A 20,458-nucleotide genomic window follows, 5' to 3' on the forward strand; every position below is an offset into this window, starting at 1 on the left:
GTTTAAAAAAGTCAAGATATCTTTTCATCTAATTATATTCATTTTACATCCTCTAAAATCCATGTCATTCTTTTCCTTCTTTTTGTAACTTTAATCTTCACTTACTTCAAATAGGGAATTAAAATGAACAAAGTAATCAACCACAAAAGAGGCAGTTTCCTCTCCCTTTTAATAACACAGCTACTTCACTTAAAAAAAAAATCTTTCATTTATAGTTTACTGTTTATTCTTAAGGTTCATTATATTTTAGAAAGGCTGACATAAACATTTAAAATTATTAAGATTGGTCTAGAGGCATGTAAAGGTTATATTTTAATACTTGAATTAAATGAACAAAATTATACCATCATAAGACCAGAGATTTGTTTGTTTTTACCTGTTCTTGGGTCCGATTTTTCCAGTATAACCACCTCTTTTTCCAATCTGGACCTACCATGTTTTCAATTGCATTTTCAGCTAAACGAATTTAAAAATATTTATTAATTCATCAAGAATGTTATCACTTACCAAATACATAAATTATAGCTAACAATATTCTTGCTTCCTTAACTACTTCAGTGATATATCAATGTAAAGTCAATTGAAATAAAGAAAAAAATTATACAATTGATATGATGCATATGTTAAGATTTAATTATATATGTTTAGAATTTATGAAAAGTACAATTGCTTATAAAGTTCCAATAAGCATAGTAGCAAACACTAAAACAGTTTGAATTATGAGTACACATAAATTTAATATTTTTAGCAGTTATTCAGCAGTTGACTCAAAACCCCACAAATAATATTCGACTACAGTATTAATGACAAAGACTTTGAAATATTAGTTATTATTTTTTGACAAATGTTCGCTAAAGTTAGATGACTCCTTAATCACTTGGAATACTCAAACTCAGTAACTTGTGTCCCTACTTACTATCCTTGAGACGAGCCTGAAGAGCCTCTTCCATAAAATAAATAGCTGCATCCCACTGCTGTTTATCAGATATGGACCGGTCTTCTAAAGCATTGTGTTGAATAACCCTCTGAAATAACAAGGAAAGAAAAACAGCTAATTTGTGTCTTATCACTTAGTAATTTTTATTCAAATTGACAACCAAAATAACAGATATATCTAAAATAACATAGAAGTATGTCCCTTCCACATAAATGCTATTTGTCTGCTTATTTGTCAGCTTTCTGTCTAAAAAACAAACAGTGGACATTTTCTCCTAGCCCCAATTAAATGAGCTGACCATCTCTAAGATGGGGGAGGGGCTATTACACATGTAAAATCCAACATCTATAACCCTAATGTTCAGGAGTTAATGATACAGCATCTCTATCTCTCCTTTTTGCCACATGACCTATGTGTTAGCATTTTCAAAACAGAGAGGAGGAAAGAAAACAATAACCATTATCTCACTGGTAACAACAATGAAAGATGTAATGGAAGGAAGCTTAGAAGGCCTAAACAATCATAAGTAAGTTATTTATTATAAGAAAATTAGTTTCCAAATACTGTAATTTTTGAATGAACAAATGAAATCAGCACCATTTATTCAGAAAGCCAGTCTTAATAAGGCATCTAACAATAACAATAAATACGGTTTTCAAAAACAAACCTTCCTTTCAAAAAAATTATAATTACCACCAGCCCACAGTCAGATATGTACTTTCCTAAAAACGGCTTCATCTTATATTTTAACACTGCCTCTCATAACTGTCTGAGCAGAGCAGGTGCTTAATAAAGTTTGATTATGGTGATGGGAATGTTCTACAAAACAAAAGATTTATCAGGTGGTAGAGGTCAGGAGCCAGGTTTTATAATTAGACAGAATGGGGCTTGGTACCCTCAGCTTTGCCAATACAATAATAGGACTGCTTAACTAAATGAAATAATGCTTATGAAATACACAGTGAAGTTTCTGGCACCCTGTAAGCATTTAACACATTGGTAGTTAGTGTTACGATTTTAGGAGTCTAACATTTTATGGCTCGAATCCACTGAAAACCAATGCATCTAATTCCTTTCATTACCACAGAGGGTAAAATGAGAAGCAGCTATCCTCTATCAGATCAGGCTGGTGGATGACAATCCGTTGAAGTTTATAGAAGCCTGTTTACTGAGAAGTTTGACTGTTTTTGAAATGACAGCCAAGAAAGCAGTAGCAGAGGGTGATTATAGAAGAGCAGAGAAATGACAAAGGGTCAATTACAGACCATAAATCCTTTCCCGGTTTTAAAATATGAATTCAGAATCTAATTTAAATAGTCATATAAAAATAGTCTCCTACAAAAGAGTATCAGTTTGAGAAACTGTATAAATATGAGACTTACACCCTAATATACAAACGACATACCAAGCTGTCCTCTGCAAAATCATTCCACTTGTGGCGTTTAATACTTTCTTCTTTAACAGCTTCTTTAAGTTTATCAAATATGTCATCATGCTCTTTTCCTTTTGGTTCTGTCATGAAGCGAGAAAATTCTTCTTGTAGGGTCTCCCAAGCAACCTAAAGTTATTTAAAGAAAAAAGCTGTAGTTATACTATATACTTTTATTTAATGTGTAACATGAAAACTAAACACATGCATTTAAGTCAAATAGATGTGATAAATCACCTTATCAGATAATACATAAATACTGTTGAATAGTACACCTGAAACTTACTAGATTTCGTTAAACAATGTCATCACAATAAAAAAAATATAAATAAATAAATAAATAAATAAATAAATAAATAAATAAATAAGAAAATACATAGAAAACCACATTAAAAAAAAAAGTGAGCAAATATAAACTCTAGCCTAGAGATCTTACACTGGTAGTTGGTGGGATAGATCTGACCTCCTGATATGTTTTGCCAGACATACACAGCGTTTTAAATTTTTAAAAATTAGTAGCCAGTATTTAAAAATTTCCAGCCTCTCTTGAACTATCTGTCAACTCTGTACCAACACTCCTATATAACACCATCTGCTGGAGCTGAACAGGAGCTGCCCCCATTAGATAAGGTATGCACTCTAGCCAGCCACCAGACTTATTTGTGCGTTCGTTTATTCATTTGTTCGTTTGTTCGTTCATTTGTTCATTTATTCATTCATTCATTCCATTCCCTACAATATCTGAGCTTGCCTGCTTCTTGTACACTGTAAAAAGTTTAAAAAGTTTTAATGATTTAGTTTTCGTCACATCTTTATTTATGCAAATACATGAAACAATGCATCACTACTTTCAAACACAGCTGAGCATTAATCTGTCTTGTATTACAGCAAACTCCTAATTACCTGAACAGTGAAAGGAAAAACACAGTGTCCAAAGTAATTAAAAACTAAATCACTTAAGATTAAGTAGGCTAGTTAATGCCATATTTTCTATTTAGCCTTTTTCATTTTAAACATTAAGAAATTATGGCATAAAGAAAGGTGACTGTCCAAGAATACACAGTGAGGTATAACCACTCCTAGGTGTGAAAGGGCAAGTGGCAGGAGACAGATCATTACTGTTTTTATGACCACTTCTATTGCTTGAATCATAGGATACGAAAATATCCTATCAGGAGACAAGGCTCAGAAAAATATTAGGGCCAGAAGGGAGGAGAGCTAGAGAAGCAGTAGCAGCAGCTCTTTCATTACTTTAGGGGTAAATGTGTGGAGAACTGACCAGGGGTCACAAACATGCAGCTTAGGTGAAGTAGGCTGTAAGAGTTCTTGGAAAGGGAGGCTTGAAGAAATTTTAAAAAGGGTGAAAAAGCTAGAACTGGAGAGGATAGGAAAGGGGCAAAATACACCTGAATAATCAGAAACCAACATTTTGTTTTTAAGGTGGGTATGAAAAAATTATTTAACACTGATCCTAATTTTGTGAACATCCTTACATAGAAGTACAGGACACAATGATTCAGCTAGAACAATCATTTTCCAGAGTAATATGCATGGCAGATCAACTTGGATGACAGTCATCATCATAAATAGCAGCTGGCATTTACTAAGCAGTTACTGTGGGCCAGATATTATCTAAGTATTTTACATATATTAACTCATTTATTCTTTAAAACAATCTGTGAGGTAGTAACATTATCACGCCTATTTTACAGATCAGAAAACAGAAATCTTAAGCAACTAGTCCAAGGATGACACAGTTACTAAGTGGGAGAGCCAAGATACGTAAGAGAAATGCATTCTTTAAGGTACTTTCTTATAATTCTTAGTTTAACCTTCTGGCAGGATCTGAACTAAGAAAATGATTATTTAAGTATAATTGAGCCTTACAGAAAACCAATAAATAAAATGTTTCATCTGTTAAACATTTTTCTTATGGAATCTCTAAACCACAGAACTTAAGAATATTTCATTAAAATTCAAGAAAATTTTGATTTCGTTATATGCTATCTTTGGATAGCATCTGGAAGAAGAACCGACACTCTCAGACCAACACCATACAAATTAGTAAATTTTTATAAGAGTAGTAACTGGTAGCAGCATTAAGATTAATCCCCGCACAAGATGAGAAATAAAGAATAAATGGAGTATAAGGACCAAAAAGAAAGATAGTGGCTGTGATGGGAATAAAACCTAAAATTCACAGCTCCTACTCCCTTCAGATAATGCTTCTTACCCATTTAATTAAATTATATCCTAACCTCTACTGCTTTATTAGGAAGTTGTTTATCAGTCCACTGTTTAAGCTTGATATCCACTGTAGTATTAAAAGTCCCTGAATTCATAGTCTGTGCAGCTGGAAGATAGATGTTTTCAATCACATGAGTTGATACTCTTTCCCACAAAGATTGCTGAAGGATTTCCTCCCTGAAATAAAAATAAAAAAGTTTCAAGAACACCAAATTTAAATATTAAGTTTTTAAAAACAGCTTTGCCATTAACTTACAATAAATTACACATATTTAAAGTTTTGATATATGTACACACCTGTGCATTGCCACAATCAAGATAATGAACTTATCCATCACCCCCAAAAGCTGTAACCACTAGCACTGCTTTGTCACTACAGATGTTTATATTTTCTGAAATTTTATATAAATGCAGTCATATAGAATGTACTCTTATTTTGTCTGTCTTCTTTCATCTAGCATAACTATTTTGAGATTAATTCATGTTGTATATATCAATATTTCACTGATGAGTAGTACTTCATTACATGAATCTATTTATTCACTTGCTGATGGTCATTTGGGTTGTTTCCAGTTTCTGATAAATAAAGCTGCTATGAGCATTCATGTACAAATCTTTGTATGGACATATGCTTTTGTTCTTCTTGGGCAAATATCTATAAGTAGAATGGCTGATCTTATGGTACTTACTTATTTTACTTTAAAGATACTGCCAAACTGTTTCCAAATGGGTGGACCATTTTATATTCCTACCAGCAGAGAATAAGAGTTCTAGATTCTCTGCATTTTGCCAACACTTGATAAGGTTAGTCCTTTTTAGTCATTCTAACAGGTTAATAATAGTGGTTATCTCATAGTGATTTTAATTTGCATTTCCCTAATGACTAATAATTCTAAGCATCTTTTCATTGGCTTGCTTGCCTAATATCGACATACACTTTATATGTGTTGACTGTGAAATGGAGTCCAAGACAGAAAACTTCTTGTTATAATTTTAAAATTTATCAGACCACAACACAAAACACAGAGATGTTATGGGATACTGCTAGGTAAAGTTGTTCCGACACTTTAGGATTAAGCTAAAAGATTCATAATCAAAAGTGGAAAATTCTGCCTTAAAGGACATCTTACAGGAACACAGATCTCTAAATAAGAAAAAGACAACTATTTCAATCAAGAATAAAAATTAAAATCTCAGGAAAATACTTATTTGGCTTCCCCCAAACTAATTTCCACTGTAATATAATACTACAATATACTAAAACACTGCCTATCAAGTGGTCTATTTTAAAAGTAACCTCTACTCTTTAGGATGTAGCCTCAAAACATCTCTGCTATCCAAAAGCAAAGCTACATTTTCTTGGGTGAGGACAAAGTCAATTTAGCCATGGTATTAATAACAGATAATGGGAGAACTTTAAGAGCAAGCTTAAGAAATAAGCTTGTCAGGGCCTCCAATTCACATACCATTTTAAACACGAACATAAGAAAATTTCTGAAAAATGAACCAAAGACCAAGGATCCAGTATCTGACCACCCAGGGTTTTTGCTGCTCCTGCCTCAGAAGAGACACAGGTGGTTATCTTTTCCCAGGAGTCTTTGGGTTGAGTACCCACAACCCAGACACCCTTTCAAGGAGACCATAACAAACAACCAGACCCCCAACTCCTTGTGAGTTTAAAGTAACTTTCTCAAAGGAATTTGCTGCTTCCCAATCCACCCTAGTTGGCTACTGTCACCTATCCTTCCCAAGCCTCACTGGCCCTTTCATCGCTAAGCTACTGTCCTCTGTCCAGACTCCCCCTAATCATCTTCATCATAATAATTTTTATTGTGACCCTGGACTGTTCTATAACAAACAAATCATTTTACATCCTCACTCATTCCCTGTTCCTTGCCTTCTTAAAACCTTTCCTGCCTCTTTGTTATAGATAGTGATTGTCCTCAAAATTCTGCTGAGTGGAAGCTGCCCATTAGTTGAATGTGCTTCAGAGATAGGCACATTCTCCTCCCCTCATAATTTCTCTTCTGGACCAACAGTTCCAAACTCTCATGTAAAAAAACACTGTACTATGAGGCCACCAAGCCTGTTACACCATCTTGTACCCTTACTTACAATGACCACTTTCGCCAGCATATGTCCTCTGTGATTGTAGACGTCTTTATCCTAAGTTTTGCTGTCATGCAGGATAAATTCCACAAATATACAAAATACTATTCACATTACGGTTCTATTTATTCCCCTCTTTATCTCAAGGAACTTTCCCTATACTCTATTCTAATTAATTTTTTTTTTTTCAAAACAGAAATTTCTTCTTTTAAAGCAAAGCATTTACTCAACATAACAGTTTTGACCAATACAGAAAAGGTAAGAAGCCTTCCGTAATTCCTCTCTCAGTAGATAGAGTTTAAGTTATCATTAAAAATTTAATGCCTATATAAATATTTCTGTGCATGTGTATTTATACAAGTAGATATTAAACATACTGTTTAATAAAAACTTTTTTTAAACTTAGAATTGTATCATACAGTTTTTCATGTCAATGGCCAATATCTTCAAATGGCTGCACAGTAATCTACTCTATGGATTACAAATATTATGTAATTCTAAACAGGAAACATAAGTTTTCCACTTTTTTTCACTTGTAAACAAAACCACGGTGAAGATTCTTATGTGTTCATCTTTGTCAAATACATCTTCATTTCCATAGATTCCTAGCAATTAATTATTAGATATAAATGTACTCACTGTTAAACTGACTCCTCTTCCATTACCTATACACATCCAATCACTAAACCCTGTCAATTCTATCTTCTAGGTAACCTCTTAAATATCTAAAAAATGTCTCCTCTTCTCCACCTGCACAACCACAATTCAAGTTCAAGCTATAATCACTTCTCGTCTAGATTATTTCAATAGCCAACTGTCTCCTTGCTCAGTTTTCTCCACTTGTATTCCATTTTACCAACTACAAAGATCTTTCTAAAATGCAAATTTGACCTAATAAACCTCTTCAACGGCCATCACTGTTCATGGGATAAATTCCAAGCTTCTAAACATGGCTTGTAAGGCCCTCAATAATCTACTGCATTATCTCCTGCCTCTTGCTTCCTTCTATGCTAGAGCCAGAGGTGACAGCCTTCATTTATCTGTGTTGCCTTCCTTGCTCTTACCTCCTGACCTCTACAATACTCTTATCACTGCCTTTACCTACCACCGTTCACCCTTTAAATCTCAGATTATGGTATCAGAAACCTTTTCCGGTTCCTCAAATCTGAGTTAAGGAACTCAATTGTGCACTCTCATTTTCCTTTCATTCTTTTAACTTCTATAAAGTAAACTTAATGCTTTTCACCAAAATTTATATGCCTACCATGGTACCATTTTTTTTTAAAGTGTGTTTTATAAATTTAGCCAGCTATCCTTCTAAATGACACACAAAAAATATATATCTATAATGATGGTGTGTATAATGTTAATGACATACAAATATCCCTGCTTAAAATCAGTGATAATCGGGTATATTGTATAAAAATGTTGAGAGCCTATTTTTCACTATAACGTATCATATATCAAATCTAACAACTTTCTTAAAATATGATTAAAGTGTAGTAGAATGTCTATGAGTAAAGAATAAATTATAATGTTAGGACATAAAATGCTTGTAACACTGCTTCCAGATCACCATATACAGATGAAAGTCCTATGACTCAAATAATTATAAGCACCTTACGCATTATAAAATATCATATAAAGCATTATGCAGCCAAAAGGTAGTATCTGAGACAACATCAACTATGTCACAAAAATAAAATGTTTTGGGTACAATGCAGTTGAATTCAATGTGGCACAAACAGTTAACATTAGGACCTGCTATTTGATCTATGTTTGTGTTAAGTTGTAGAGCCTGAAAAAAAAAAGTGATAAAATATACAAAATTATCTGATCTAGTAGCTTGCACAATAAATATCTAGCGCCAGATTTCTCCCTTGCCTTCTCAAAAGGCAATCTGGCAATACAGGCTTATTGTCGCTTCACAATTCCCTTCAGCCGCCTGTGTGTTAAATAAATTAGATTTATCTTCAAAGTTCGCTTTAGTATCAGTATACTTTAATTTTAGACTTGCTCTGTCTAAACAAAACTAACCATTCCATCTGATGATGCCAGAAATTTACAGAAGCACCATATTTTTCTCTAATAATAAACAGCATTATTAGTTATTATAGTTTATAAATCAGTTTTTAAGTGCATTATCTTCATGCAACCTAGTAAGGAAATAGTAGTATTATATTCATTCTGTGTATGTGTGTGTATTTATATCTATCACTTGCAACTCCAAAAGCTAACTGGCTTAAAGAAAACCACAGAACTGGTTTAAAATACAAATGATAAAGATAAGTTGTTCTGTATATATATCTGATTAATCAATCAATAAGTATAGATATGATCAGAATCCTTTTTTTTCTTTTGATAAGGGAAGATTAAAAATTGGCAAATTTTGGCTACTTGAAAAGAGAAAAGGTTCACTGTTGAGAAAGAAAGGGCATCAAAGTGGGGACACTAGCAATACTAGCAAGCTTAAGGACTGGACACAACTAACTGCCTAGGCTCAGTTTTCATAATCTTCAATAGAGCCAAGAGAATAGGTACAGAAACTATTTATAATGAATGGCAGTAAGAATAGTTTTGTCCAAGAGTGATAAGTTCTTTAAAATACTACAGACTTCATTAGAAAGAAAACACATGTACAAGACTTTATTAATTAAAATACGATTGCAAAATCTCAAGGTTATTTATACAGAGCTTACTTGAGGTGCACAGAACCTACTTTGGTTACAAGGCCCCATTAGAGCAAATTTAAGAGCACCCAAATTTACATAAAACATAAACTGAAGGTGGTAGTTTCTCATGAAAGAGGTTTTCATGAGTATTTTTCAAAACGATACAATGACTTGCTATTTTAAACAAATCTCAAATAGGGTTTGATTTGAAATGTGATTTGTACAAAACATATTAAAGGTAAAAAAAAAAGCCTAAGATGAATCAAAATTTAAAAAGAGCATGAAGAAAGCTATAAATCTTCTGAAGGATACTTAAATAAATACATAATTTATTCTATTTAAATACTTAATTGGTTAGACTAGAATAGTGGTTAGATACTTTTATGTTCTTGCCTATTTACTAAGTGTTTTGGGGGATAAGGCAAGGCTACAATAAATCACTGCTTTATCAACCTAAATTTTAGTATTTCATTATTATTCACATAGTAAAGTCTTTGAGAAAAGGTCAAATACTCACCAATGTTTTGGTGTAACCTGGCTCAGACTGATGACTTCATCGAGGATTTCATTTTTAGCTTTCTCAAATAGTTCATTCTAGGCAATATAGATACAAGTAAGTAAGATTTTCATATGATAGTCAATCTGTCCTGCCATGATTTTGAGAGATAACTGAAAGGAAGGTCTCTGACAGGCTAGTAGGATGAGTTTAGGTTTGAAGCATGCATGACCAGCTCTTCTGTCCTAGACGAGGACAAAGAAACTGACACAAATGTCTACCATATTCACTTAATTCTGAATGTAGTTTTTCACATAACATTTGTTCAAATAAATTTTTCACATAACAAGTGTTATGTGAAAGTATTAAATTAATACATATTAAATTAGTATATTAGTAAACTGATGCTGTGTTTTACAAGTGGTGGCATTTTAAAATCAAGGAAAACCAGTATTTAAATCCCACTAGAGTGTAGTTTTCCACAGTGAATACTGAAAAGGTAAAAAGTTGTATACTTTTTAAAAGTTTACGTTATATAAATACATTAATTCTATAAGATCTTTAAAAAAAATATTCTTCATCTTCTCAGAAAATATTTTTAAACCCTTGTTTTGACCTTATGATTACCTAATTATTTTTTTAATATTATGAAAGAAATAATTTAAATTATTGCAGAAAAGATAACTGCTCTTAAACATGTATTCTTGCAGCTATAAATTAGTAATCATGGTCAAAACATGGATAACCAAAGCAACTTAGTTACCAGATTTCACTCATCAAAACAAATTTTGATAGAGCACAATATTAAATTAGATATATACAAAATACATGAGGTACACAAATTTTACCCGGTCAAGTTCTCGCAGGCGAGGATAGTTATTCTTCCACTCAGTTTCGAGGTTAAAACGTGTTGCTGAGGAAGAAGGAAAGATGTTCAAGTGTGAGGACTCTCTCTTTTCCAGATGCAGTGGCTAAAGGCTATCTCACATATCTTCTACATTAACTGAACTTCTGAGTGTGCAGCTTTGGCTAATGAGTACTTTGGGCTCTCAACATCTCAGCATCTCATTATTGCAACAGTTTTCCAAACTAATCTCCTTGATTCTAGTTCCTCCTTTTTAATCCACAAAACATGCAGCTGAAGCAGTTGAGTACAGCAGCTAAGAGCATGGACTCTGGATTCATACCATGAAGACTGAAATCTTGGGTCCATCCCTGTATGACATTGGTGTACTACCTACGTAAGTTACTCTGTGCTTCAGTTTGCTCTTCTGTAAAATGGGAAGAATAATAACACTTATAAGGTTGCTGAATGACTAAATGGGACAAACAGGTGGAATTTCTAAGTGGGAAAGGGGAAGAAAGGTATAATCTCACCAAATGGAACTACGGAAGCAAAGCCGTGGAGAAGGAAAGTGTGGGATTCAGGAACTAGTACAATGTAGCTGAAGCACAGGCTGCTCTGCTTCCCAACGCAATACCTCTTCCCCCAAAAAAGGGGGACTCTGAGTTCACTATAGTTTCCTAAGCTCTTTCTCCCAAACACTACTTCAAACTTTCTATTCTATTTAAACTCTGCAATGTGCTCCCAACAATGTTTCCTCTGGAAGGAAAAATACTGTTTTTGTACAACAACTGAAGATTTGTATTTTTCCATTTTCCGCATATTATCTAATAGTAAATGAACTAAAAGCAACTGTTAAAAGACAGGGAGTGAAGAATCTAATGGTTGCCTAAGACTGCCAGCCAATAAAATGTCTAAATTTGTTGCCTTATTTTAAAAATCCAACTTACCTTTGAAACTATCAGCCTGTTGTTCAACTGACTCTCGTACCATTTTCCAAAAGCAGTCTGATACAGCAAGGCTTAAATTTCTTGTAGTCACTTGGTGTGCCTTTAGCATGCTTGTTCTATAAAAAACAATAAGAGTTAAAGTATATTAAAATGGCAAAAGGAACGTACTATCACCAAGTTTGAAATGTCCTTATATGATAACCAAATGAGAATAACCACTCCAACTTCCCCCAATACTATGAGAAATGTGTACACATATTTAAAAATGTCAGTGTTGATTTTTTAAAATCATTTTATAAGTAAAACAACTTTGGCGGTGCCCATGTTGTCTTTCACTGCCCACATGCCAAGGAGCAGTTTATAACGCCAGCGTGCACAGTGCCATGTGATGAATTGCTCTCAAATCTGTCAGAGCAGTTTGAGGACTTACTTATTAGATACAGATAACTATCTAGAAAAAATTCTGGAAATTCAATGTTAAACTAACAGCTATAAACAAACTTTTAAGTGAAAAGGGTTTAAGCTACTTTCTCACTGTAAAATCTAAATATTTAAGCAAGATACCTACTTTAGGAGTTTTGAATTCTCAAAAAATTCTTCTTCATATTCTCTTATTGCTTCAATGCTTTCAGAGCTGTTTCCTAGGGAAATATGATGGTGAAGTTCTCGCTAAGAAAATTAATGTTTACTATTTGAAAACAATCAAAACTTCAATTATAATAATCCATCTTTTCATACCTTTTCCCGTTACAACAGCAAAATAGCCTAGAGCTTTCATTGGGAAGAGTTTCCCTTCAATTATCTGCTGAATCTATTTTTAGAAGTAAGAAAAATAAATGTGAGATGTAGGTTTACATAATTTTAAAAACCATAATACAGAGCAAATTTAATAATGCTGTACATGTATGCATTTATTTAAATATATAAATCTGTACAAAAGTATTAAAATGTATTTCAATTACTATTTGAGGAAAAAATAAATACATTTAATTTTAGTATATTAAGAAATATATTATTAAAACATAAATACCAAAATTAAAACTTGGAATGATGTGTAGTGCTTTGGAGGCAGGCCTTAGTTTGAATTTCTGTTCTGCCACTTACTACCAATGCGGCCTTAAGTATGGTACTTAACTTTTTCAAAATGGTTGAGTAGATTATATGAGACAATATGATACTTAACACACTGCCAGGCATGCAGAAAACTCAATAAATGGTAGCTATTATTATTTCTCCATCCTTTTCTTCAAATATCTAAATTCTAACTAAGTTGGACTGTCTTCTTTTACTTCTTCAAAAAAATATTTGGATCCATTGGCTCTCAATTCTTTTAAGGTCAAAAATCCTTTTCTAAATGTGATAAAAACTATAGACTTTGTCCCCAGAAAAATGCAAATTTGCACAAAGGTCTATCATGCACACTCAATATAAGGGTCCCTAATCCCCGAAGCCCATTCAGACAAATGCTTACTGATGTAAGAATTCCTCCTATAAAACGAGCTGCATCCCTAAGCTAACACCGACACTCTCTCACTCTCTCCTATAAAAAAGGACTGATGTAAGCTTCAGTTGCATTTCAAAAGAAATACAAACTCGCTATCCTAGAGAAGAGGAATAAGAAATGAAAGGCAAGAAGAGAGATGGGAAGGAGACATAGAAATTTGCTTCTACCTCACTTCTCCATATCATATCAGGACCAATACTGCCTCAGCGGGACTTACAGAAGAAGGCAAAGCGGAGGTCATGGAGTTAAAACGGTTAACACAGCAGGCCTAAAACTGCTGTCCTTAGATGGCATCTGAGAACTTAACTGGTAAACAATTCCCTACATTGACATAAAACTTTCCCTAAAGAACAATAGCTTATTGTGGAAGCAATGTGGTTTATGCTGAACATCTGCTTTCCTTTGGGCATCTGGAATTTTGGTACTTGAGGGTGCCTACATGACCAGCCACCAATAAAAATCTTAGGTGCTGAGTCTCTATGAGTAACTTCTTGCTGGAGGGATTAAATGTGTCCTTTGTGACTCTACTGGGAGAGGACTCTCAGAAACTTGAGCCTGCTTTCCTCCAGACATCTCTTGCTTCTTTTCCCTTTGTGATTTTGCTTTTGTATCCTATCACTGTAATAAATCTTAGGTGTAAGCATGACTATGTGCTTGAGTCCTTTAGTTCACAACCAGTGAACCTAGGGGAAGTCTGTCTTGGGAACCTCTGACAGAGAAGTATACTCTCAGAAAGTTTCAGTTGGGAAGGAGAGAAATTCTAAGCAGTAGCACGAGGGATAGGTACTTATACATGAAGTTGTTGTTCTATGGGGGATAAAGATATAATAATAACAACAGATAGAAGCTACTACATATATAACACTTTTGTGTCAAGCACTATTTCGACCACTTTAAAACAAATATTTAACTCATTAAAACTTCACAACTTATGAGACAGTACCATTAATATCTTCATTTCCAACAGACGAGGAAGACTATAGCACTAAAAAGGTTAAATAACTTACCAAAGGTTACACAGTTAGCAAACGGAACAGCCAGGATTTGAAACCAAGCAATCTGGCTACAGATGCTGCACTCTTAACCACTATCTTGCCTTTACAATTAAGTAGAGAGAATGCCCTAAGTCAAGACTTGAACCCTAATAAGACCTATACATAACAATACCTTGAAATTAACCTCTTTCTTTGTTACAGCAAGGGAGAGAAGGAACACTGAACACATGCTTAGAAGTTGAATTTCAGAAATGAAAATGACCCTAGAGATGACTAGATGTGCCTAAAGACACATCCAGTTGGTGGTAGAGCATGGATAAGAATGCTGAGGCCGGACACCCATCTAATGCCTTCTCTATTATAAAAATTTGCCACACAGTTTTTGACCAGTTAGAAAAGGTAATGTTTATCTGCAAAAAAAAACTTGGCACACGTAAGGTCCTAAAGGAATCTACACTGCCACTAGTTTTACAAAGAAACACCACAGATAAGGTTAATGACTGTGTTAGCATATAAAATATTTAGGGTATGCAACATAAGCAGTTTAAGTATTTCTAAAGCAAACTAACTGTAATTATGAAATTTTATTTATACCTCAAAATCATACTTAATTAATTTACTTTGTTTTTAGTGAGAACCAAGAAAAATCCCACCACTACTTTCTGATAAAATATTCCATAAGAATTTTTTTTTTTTCACAACCAGTCCCTGTCATAACTGGAGCGTATACAAAGAATTTGTTCTCACGCAGTAAAGAACTTGCCCTCACCCTGCTTGGACTAGCCACATTTTTCTCTGCCAGGTCTACTTTGGTCAAAACAAATATTGTCCTTTTTCCATGAGGATCCATTTGACTGACCAAATCTGTAACAATGCTGCGTTCAGCATCCACAGATCCATCTGGAAAAAAGTGAAAAAAGATACTGTAATAATTGCAAAGTAGATTTTAAAAACTTCCACAGGCTACACCCTTGTGTCTACATTACAGTAATGAAAATTTTCTTAATACATTTTAGCTATTATAGCCAATAAAAATGTCTATGATGCCTACAGTAAAATTTATCAAAATATTCTCAACTTCAATTCTATTTACTAATAAAATAAATGAGTAAGAGAGGACAAACTATCTTGTATGTTTACATAACATGCATATTTAGAGCAAAACTTGAATTGCTAAAGAAGGAAGCATATCAGTGCAATTAAAATCTTTTGATGAGATTTACCTTGAATACATAGTATGATGGCATTAGGATTCTGCATATAAGCTTTGCTGATACTGAAAATAGTTTCCTTTGTGTCAGGAGCCATGCCTGATGTCACAGTCTTAAAGAAAAAGGTTTAAATGTCATTAAAAATGTTTTCCACAACAGTAATAAGATAAAATACATGTTTTCTATATACTTACATTAATCACACCTGGTAAGTCAACGAGCACCATCCTCTGTAGTCCCGGGCCTTTTACATTTAAGGATATGGTCTATTCAGGAGAAAACATAACAAAACAAAACAAAATAAAACAAAACTAAATTAATTGTGCGGAGGAGTTTGTCAAAAATTCTTTGGTGATACATAGTCTGAAAATTCCATAACTCATTCATTCAGATATGGTTCTCGGAAAAAAGTTATTCTTTTTCTGATCCTAAAAGTAATTATTCTAGAAAATGCCCACAAAAAAGGCATTATTTGAAATATTAAAAAAAAAAAAATGTTATCTTAGAATAGCTGCAATCCAAAATTTAAACATCAATACTAATACCATGATTTATTTCAAGTCATAAATATTGAATTTCCATAAAACATTGTTGAAATGAACTGCAACGCTCACCTCAGGGCTAACAGTGCAGCCTTCTTTCACATTTTTCCTCATTCGGAGTTCTATTTCATGTCTTAATGCTGCAAGCTATGAATGGAAAACAACAAAATCCTAAGAAAATCTTTGGTTAACAAATATTCCATTTAGTTGCCTTTTAGAAGCTTACACAGGTCATAAAGTTACACACATAAACCTCATAGGAATTCTACTTACATCTTCCTCTTTGGTAAGGTCGAACTCCCGAGAACTATCTTTAAATAAGGCTACGTGGTGAGGACCTTCACTCAGAGTCACCTGAAATAAACAGAAAATGTTAATTTTTCGAGATGTAATAATGCATTTATGATTCATATTAATTTCAATGGCACTTACATGGTCTAGACAGGGCCACTGCACTGCACAAATCCAGGTGTCCCTTCACACTAACATCAGGAGTATCCTTGGGGGCTGTCAACATGGCAACACGGAGACCACAGAATTCTTTATCCGTATTGTGCATACATCTGTCACATGTATTATGACTGCCCAACAAGATTGTTGGCTATTTACATCTCTCATGGCCTAAAATGCTGCTGCCTCTCTTGTTTTGCAGTTAATGCTATATAAACCCATCCATCTAAAACTTTCAAAAGTAAAAAAAGCTTGCATTTTAACTTTAAAGGTAAATTTAAGTAAAAGACAATTCATTTATTCAACATCTATTTATTGAGAGCTAACTGTGTCAAGTGTTTAGGTGGGGAAATGTGAAGAATTGACCGTCCCTGGTTTAGACCTTACTATATACTGAAAGAAATACACAGAGATAACAGGACACTGTATTGAAACCTAGGATGCCAGAGCAGAAGGTAGTACTAACTAAAGGGGAGATAAGGCAGCCTTCCCCCTAAGGCGTGATTTGAGCAAGATATTCTCTAATAACATATATTAACAGTCAGTGGTTTCACAAGAACTTTTAACTTCACATATAATTTTCAATTATAACTTCTCAAGCTTCTCTATACTGATCTGATTCGCTTTTAAAATATAATTCCTTCTACTGAGTTTGGCTAAACAGGTGAGATAACAAACCAAAACCAGCTGTTTGAAGGCATGAGAGAGCAATCTGGACTGAACCCAAGACTCCAAAGGATTTGGGGGGAAATTCCTGCAGCTATTTTCCCTCTGGGCATTTGCTGATTTGTGGCACAGGGTGGCCTGACATAAAAGCCTGTAGCAGTTTCACTGGCTTGAGGGGACAAAATCAGAATTCAACAGCCACAATTTAAGGTGTCGTGCTCCCAGGGAAAAATGCACAGCAGGAAAGAAAATTCCGAGCTTCACGTTTTGCACTCAATTTCCCTTTAAGGCATTTGCACATTAAGAAACGAAGCAGAAAGAAGCTGCTAAAGAGGCTAACGTGCTAAGTCAAGAGTTAGGCAATATCTCTTCCAGCGGAGACAAAAACCTGGAGTTCAGAGTCTACCAACAAGGAGAAGGCTCTGGTAAATGTTGGAGGAGTAATGACAAACTGAAAAGAGACTAGTTCTGCTGGTTTCAAGGAAATCTGTCCATGCTCTATCAGTCTGCCAGAAGAAAGTGAACTCCTTCCTAAAATATAAAGTCATTCACAGCCACTACAATTACAGTGTTCGTAATAATGTAAAAGGTAGGTTTTACAATGTTGTTACAATTGATTATAGAACATGTTAGGAGGTATAGTTCGTTCATTTTTTTTCTTCCTAAACTGGAAGTATCCCAAATGCCCATCAATAGTAAAATGGATCTGTAAAATGTGGTACATTCAAACAATATCACAGAGCAATAAAAAAGAAACTAGCTTGACACAACACTGTTGAATTTATAGCCAGACACCCTACAGTGCACTCTGTATAAACTGAATCACACCAGACTGGTGCAGTTACAATAAACAGACTTTCCTGGATGATTTTGGCATCAGCCTCATTATCTCATTTTCTACTACTATTCTGGCCTTTATTCTTGGTGATTTCAATTTTCCAATTACTATATACCTATATCACCAGCTCAACTAAAAACAAAACAAACAAAAAAACCCCACAACCACACAGTGTCCCCTTAAATTTTTGTACACAGACCTTACTGGGGACTTCAGTATGACTCATCAATTCTAGTATTTCTCGACTTCCCTCTTCAACTCAACCCTGGAATCACTACTCACCTAGAAAAGACTTCACACTTCCCTCTTACCTCAGTCTTTGATACTTCTCTCCCCTCTTTACAGCTAATCGTCTAGCTTCGTATGTCACTGAGGCGGTGGAAGCAATCAGAAGGAAACTTCCACATATTCTCTTTACTTGCCTCCACTGTAAATCCATTGATCAATTCTCAGCCTTCATCTTCCTTGATCTATCAGCAGCATTGACCTCACCGATCACTACCTTCTCCTGGATATTTTCTTTCCCTGACTTCTAGTGCACCAATGGTAGAGTTCTGGTTTCCCTCTTACCACACTGGCTGCTCCTTTACAGGCTCTTTCTTTGTTTCCTCCTCCTGCAATCTCTTAGTGTTGGGAGCGCCCAGGACACAATCTTTCCATCTGTCTTCTCCATCTCTACTCACCCCTTTGGCGATCTTACCTAGTAAGATCACGGCTTTAAATATCACATTTAGATATCTGATTATGACTCCTAAATTTAAGTCTCTAGCCCAGACCTCTTTCCAAACTTGTGTATCTGACTGTTTATTTGTTAACACCCCTCAGCAAGTCCAAAACTCCTGTTTTTCTTCCCCAAAGCTAATTCACGCTAATGCAGAATACCCTATGCCAATTACAAGCTAATTTATTCAGGCCAAAAACCTCACAGTCATCTTGACAACTGACTTTCTCTCTCTTCATATCAAATATGTCAAGAAATCCTGATTCTACTTTCATAAAAGATCTAAGCATTTCTTATCGCTATCACCTTCACTGCTATTTTCCTGGTCCGAGTATCACTTGGATACTCCAATAGTTTAGACCTGGTCTCCCTTGTTCTACCCATATTGCCTATGTCTATTTTTAGCACAGTAGTCAAAGAGAACCTTTTAAAAAGTAATGTTGTTACCCTGCTCAAAACCCTGCACTGGCTCCCCATTTTATTCAAAATAAAAAAACAAAGTTTGCATGATGATCTACAAGGCCCTAATGATCTGCTTCCGCCAACCACCATTATTCCTCTGACCTCATCGCCCACTACTCTTCACCTTGCTCTGGCCTTGAACAGGACAGCCAACTACCTGCCTCCGGGGCTTTGCACTAACTTACTTTCTACATGGAATACTCTTGGAGTAGATATCCACATGACTTCCTCCCTCACTTTCTGCAAGTCATGGCTCAAATGTAACCTTATTGATGCAGACTATCAACACCCATTTCCCTTGCCTGGCTCCATTTTTATTTTTTTTTTTTGGACAGCACTTACCACTTTCTAACATACTACATAATGTACTCATTTTTTATGTTTATTATTTATTATCTGCCTCCCTCTACTAGAATGTACTCTCCATTACGGCAAAGATCTTTGTTTTGTTTACCAACACACTGCATAGAACAGTGTTGGCACATATTAAGAACCGAAAGAATATTTGTTGAATGAAAGACTCTGTAGCCACAGACTTTCTTCCTGTAACCATTAATGAATTATTAGTGCTTCTATATATGGACTACTTGTACGCCGAGTCCCAGGCTCTTTCACCTCAATGACTTTGCTCCCTCTTTGCTCCCTCTCTCTTGCATCATTTTTTTCTCAACTAATCATTACATACAGCATATAAATATCTTTAAAAACATTCCTTTGACCCAAAATATGTCAATGGCTACTGTATCATTTCCCTACTCTTTTTAAGAGTACAACCAGAAAATTATCTATATTTACTGACTCCACTGCCAAGATTTTCATTCTCTTACTCAGCCTTTCACTTACCTTACTCAAAGTAAACTCCAAAGGCCTAGTAACAACTCAGTATAACTTGGCCTTCCACTGTACCTCTGCCCTTCTCTCCTGTCTTTCTCCCCTCACACTCAGCTCCTGTCACACTGGCCTCCTGGCTGTGCCTCCTATTGATTTCTACAATAGAAATAATTCCAAATGCTATATGTTAATTCTTTCTTTAGTTGAAATACTTCGTTGCAACAAATAAACAAAGCTTGCTGAAGTGATTACTTTCCTAAAGAACTTCATTCAGATGGCCTATTTTCTTACCTTAACTGGAGAGCGTGTCATCATCTCCCCAGATCCTCGAGGAAATATTCGTGCTTGAGCAATCATTTCCAACACACTAGTTTTTCCAGCACTCTGATCTCCAACTACAACAACCTTACCGCAATACAAATAACATTTATTCATATTATTCGATACAAACTTAAATTTAAATATGTTTGAACGCTGCTGAGATTTTTCAGTCTCTTAAAATATCTATGGTTAAATGATTTAAAAATACTATCCATGAAAAAGTGATAGTTGAT

The 20,458-nt window shown here is 34.6% G+C and overlaps 1 protein-coding gene across 4 annotated transcripts in view; it reads right to left on the reverse strand.

The window, feature by feature from the left end:
• The window catches only part of OPA1 (OPA1, mitochondrial dynamin like GTPase), an 82,364-nt gene that overhangs the window by 30,112 nt on the left and 31,794 nt on the right, over positions 1-20,458 (reverse strand). For all 4 annotated transcript variants that reach the window (XM_011381404.2, XM_011381386.2, XM_011381395.2 and 1 more), the window contains 15 exons: positions 20,196-20,309; positions 16,210-16,290; positions 16,009-16,083; positions 15,589-15,660; positions 15,407-15,506; positions 14,953-15,083; positions 12,423-12,495; positions 12,253-12,325; positions 11,685-11,800; positions 10,739-10,803; positions 9,912-9,988; positions 4,625-4,790; positions 2,343-2,495; positions 917-1,025; positions 377-456 (listed from right to left, as the gene is read on the reverse strand). In XM_011381404.2, coding sequence (XP_011379706.1) covers positions 377-456; positions 917-1,025; positions 2,343-2,495; positions 4,625-4,790; positions 9,912-9,988; positions 10,739-10,803; positions 11,685-11,800; positions 12,253-12,325; positions 12,423-12,495; positions 14,953-15,083; positions 15,407-15,506; positions 15,589-15,660; positions 16,009-16,083; positions 16,210-16,290; positions 20,196-20,309 — 1,485 coding nt within the window. The remainder of the gene's footprint in view (positions 1-376; positions 457-916; positions 1,026-2,342; positions 2,496-4,624; positions 4,791-9,911; positions 9,989-10,738; positions 10,804-11,684; positions 11,801-12,252; positions 12,326-12,422; positions 12,496-14,952; positions 15,084-15,406; positions 15,507-15,588; positions 15,661-16,008; positions 16,084-16,209; positions 16,291-20,195; positions 20,310-20,458) is intronic.

Source organism: Pteropus vampyrus, unplaced genomic scaffold (assembly GCF_000151845.1).
Source record: "Pteropus vampyrus isolate Shadow unplaced genomic scaffold, Pvam_2.0 Scaffold14, whole genome shotgun sequence".
Lineage (NCBI taxonomy): Eukaryota > Metazoa > Chordata > Mammalia > Chiroptera > Pteropodidae > Pteropus > Pteropus vampyrus.